The sequence below is a fragment of the Atta cephalotes genome, assembly GCF_000143395.1.
Source record: "Atta cephalotes unplaced genomic scaffold scaffold00009, whole genome shotgun sequence".
NCBI classification, from domain to species: Eukaryota; Metazoa; Arthropoda; class Insecta; order Hymenoptera; family Formicidae; genus Atta; species Atta cephalotes.
The window spans coordinates 508,302-512,159 of NW_012130073.1; the positions used below are offsets into that span (position 1 = coordinate 508,302).

Sequence of the window (3,858 nt, forward strand, 5' to 3'; positions counted from 1 at the left end):
ATATATATATATATATATATATATATATATATATTCTTCGTAATAATTGACAACTAAAAATAAATTAATTTAAAAAATTCGTTTCTTCAGTGTTATCGTTTTTTTACTAAAATAATAAATAATTTATTTTTATAAATAATGAAATATTGTATTAAATATTTTATTAAAAGTTATTTGAAAATTATAAAAAAGCAATACATACAAATATGCGATAATACAATTATACTCTATATTTTTTAACATTTTTCAATTGAATTTTTTGTACTTCAATAAAATCTTCAGTCGAAATTAATTTCGCTTTTTGCGAAAATAAAATTCTCTTCATTCAATGACAAAAAAACCTTATTTAATAATAAAAAATTAATCGATTGCATGTCTATAAGCTTGCATTCATTAAATAAAAAAAAATATTTTTTTATTCAAACCAACCTTTTGTGTCTGATTTGTATTGATATATATATACTTATCTTTTTATGTTTACGTAAAATGATACTTGTATACAATACGTATCGTTTTTCAAAAGAAAAATTAATATGGAAAAGGACAAATTTTTTTAGTAAAATTGATATTAATAATTTTAAATTTATATTCGCGTATTTATCTTACAAGAACATAAACAGGTTTAATTATGAGTTCTCTCGGATAAAATTAATTTGCGTTTTACGTTAATTAAAAATTCATAATCGTTGTGTCATAAAAGTATATGAATTCGTCTATTATTTCTGTATTCGGTCTCAAATATGACTATATCATCGTTTTTCACGTGATACATAACAAAGTCCCAACGCAGATCATTAATGCATGCAGCACAATGGCGTTGCTATTCCACCGCGCCACGCATAAAAGCATAAAACCGACATAAATATCGCCGGATGTGGCACAGACTATATCACATGCGAAACATTATCGGCCCGTTGAGAGTTAATAATTCAAAATCTTCTGTGAATAGCGTTACGTTGTTCAATAAGAAGGACATGTCGCTTCGCGGTGCGGTGATTCGAGGGTATCATTCATAACTTGGACGCGTGTTACACACTGTCCGTAATTAAATGGGAAACTGAGATCCCGTATAAATTGTAAATTAGAGATGTTACGTATTGGGAATTGGGCAGCTTATAAAGTGCCACGGAACATAATGTCGCGCAGGTATTGTAAGCTTAAAGATGATGCTATTACTAAATGATTAAAGTCTGAGGGGGCTTCGAGAGAAAAGGGTTGTGATAATCTTGTTAAGAATGAAATATAGGATGGGTCATTTAAAATTTGGAATTTAATTTGGCTCTAAAAAAAAGAACGCATGAATATTTTTCAAAGTTTATGGCTTTATTGGAAAGGCTTCATACCGAGGTCTTTATTCAAAATTCTTCTCAAAGAAGTGCGTGAAATGTTCAAGTTTTGAAAACGATGGCGAGTTGATATTGATGGTTGTTCAAGCACACTCTGAGCAATAGCAGCAATGTTTTCGGTTGACCTTACTGGACGAGCACATGAACGAGTTGCTTTATTTAATAAGGATCCAATTTGCCGAATTCGCTTCACAAATTGATCCACAAACTGCGTTGAAGGCATTTCTTTTCTACCAAATTTTCCACGTAAATTTCTTACAGTTTGGATTGAAGATTCATCACTTTGGAAGTAAGTTTTCAATATTTTGTTCAAGCGTATAGCGACCCATTTCGTAAATATCAAGCAAAAAACTAAATTTCTGATACGTCATAAATGTTATTACGCCTTTCAAATTCAAAATAACCGGTAGTTGAAATTCCAAACGCTAGATGGCCCACCCTGTATATCCAGAATTATAATAAATGGGCAAAAACCAATGCAAGCACGCATCTCATTTCTCACGCCGATTGTATTTTGATGAGAATTTATTAAGAATTTAAAACTATCTTCATTTCGAAGACAATATCACGATTACATTGATTCTAAAGTTATACTATATTCTTTCCGACTCACCGCCTTCATCAAATTCAACTTTTCTTCTGAGTTCTCATTCTTAGTATCTCAATTGGATTTTTTTCATTCACTTGCCCGCCAATATATTTCAGCAAACTTACTTCAATTTTCTTGATAAAATTGTGCATTCTTAAAAATTAAGATTCAAAATTATTATATGCATACTTCAGAAGTATAATACTTTTAGCAATTATAAGAATGATAAAATGTACTGCTATTACAAAATTCTTTTAATTTGTAAAACAATTTACATTAATAGCTCATCCGGCATGCTTAATTAAAATAATAATCAATTTAACAAAAAAAAGAAAGCAATTAATAAATATAAATAAAAATATTAATTCTCAAAACTTAATAGAATATATTGAAGATATAATAAATTAAATTGATTTTCAGTTTTATGTTTATAACTATATATTAATGCTACATTTAACTAGGTAATGGAAATTTAAAATTCAATCAACATCGCTTTGTATCACCTAATAGGTGTTAATATTTGAAACATTACAAATTTGAAATATTTATTTTATAAGTAAATTTACATTTAAGTTACTTTAAGCGTTTTAAACTGTTAATCGCAATATTTGCTTATATTAAAAGTGTTCTGTACTTAAAACTAGAGGCTAAAAATTATAACAGATTATATGATGAAATATAACATAGAATTTTTAGAATTAGACTTAGATATTTAATTTTATGTACAATATTATTCAATGAAAATTTATGTACATATGTGCGACATAATAGATATGTATATATATATATATATACATATATATATATAAGTAATGTTGATAACATAAATCGTATATGTGTAAGTCCTATTGAATAGATAAAACAGATGATTATGGGATCTCCTTAAAATATAAAAATACATAAAGATAATGAAACCAAAACGTGTAAAAGAATATTGAAAAACGAAATTCAAATGTTACTTTATTGAATTTTATTGTTGAAAGAAATAATTTTACATCAGTTACATCCATATAGTTTTTACGATTATGACATTGAGAATTCCAAAAAGTAAACACACAAGCTGAATATTTTTATTTTTTAAAAGCTTCTTTAAAAAAAAAAGAGTAATTTATCTAAATATAATTCATTAATTAACCTAACCAAATTCAAAATTTATTACTCGTTCCTCCAAGTCTTTTGTACAAAAACATAAAATTTAGAAATAATTGAAATAGAGAAAATCACAGCTTCTCTCATAATTAATAAAATATCAAGATAGCCTAGTTACTTTATGTATACGTTCACGTATAAAGTGTAATATGAATAAAATTAAAATTAATTTTAATTAATTGTAATTAGTTACTGTATAATCCGCTGACATAAATACTGAACATAAATATTGAATTATACAAAAAGGTTATATTTTATAAAATATCATAAAAGGGTGTAGCGAACCAGTCATGATCATTAAAAGTTATAAATATATGAGTATATAATTTTGTAATAGAAGTTTTTTCTTACCGACGACGTCAAGGAGCAGAAATATACTCGTGGGCGGATGGGTGGACACTTGGCATTCATACAATCCGGCATCCCTTGGTTGGACGTATTTTATTTGAAGCGTCCAATCTTCGCTATGGTGGAAATGAATTGCCTGAAACCGTTCATCATTGGCGTATGTCGTTAGTCCTACGGTCAATAGTTCGTGTAACAATAAGTTCTTTCGCTTGATCCACGACACCTACAAACAAAAAATTAATTAAAATTATAAAAATGTGATTTAATATCTATGAATCATATTATGTACGAAAGTAGAGAAGAGGCTATTTTTAATAATGTCGTTTTCTATGACATTGAAAAAAATTTACTAAATTTTATTAAATATTTGTTTGAATAGTACTAACATGAAGTATTTACTTACAGTAAATAAACATTTATTAAAAT

General features: G+C 27.0%; 1 protein-coding gene across 1 annotated transcript in view; it reads right to left on the minus strand.

Annotated features, from left to right (window-relative positions):
* Positions 1–3,858, minus strand: part of LOC105627413 (igLON family member 5) — a 40,505-nt gene that overhangs the window by 5,530 nt on the left and 31,117 nt on the right. Inside the window, exon 3 of the mRNA XM_012208696.1 lies at positions 3,436–3,655. Within this exon, the coding sequence (XP_012064086.1) occupies positions 3,436–3,655 (220 nt within the window). The remainder of the gene's footprint in view (positions 1–3,435; positions 3,656–3,858) is intronic.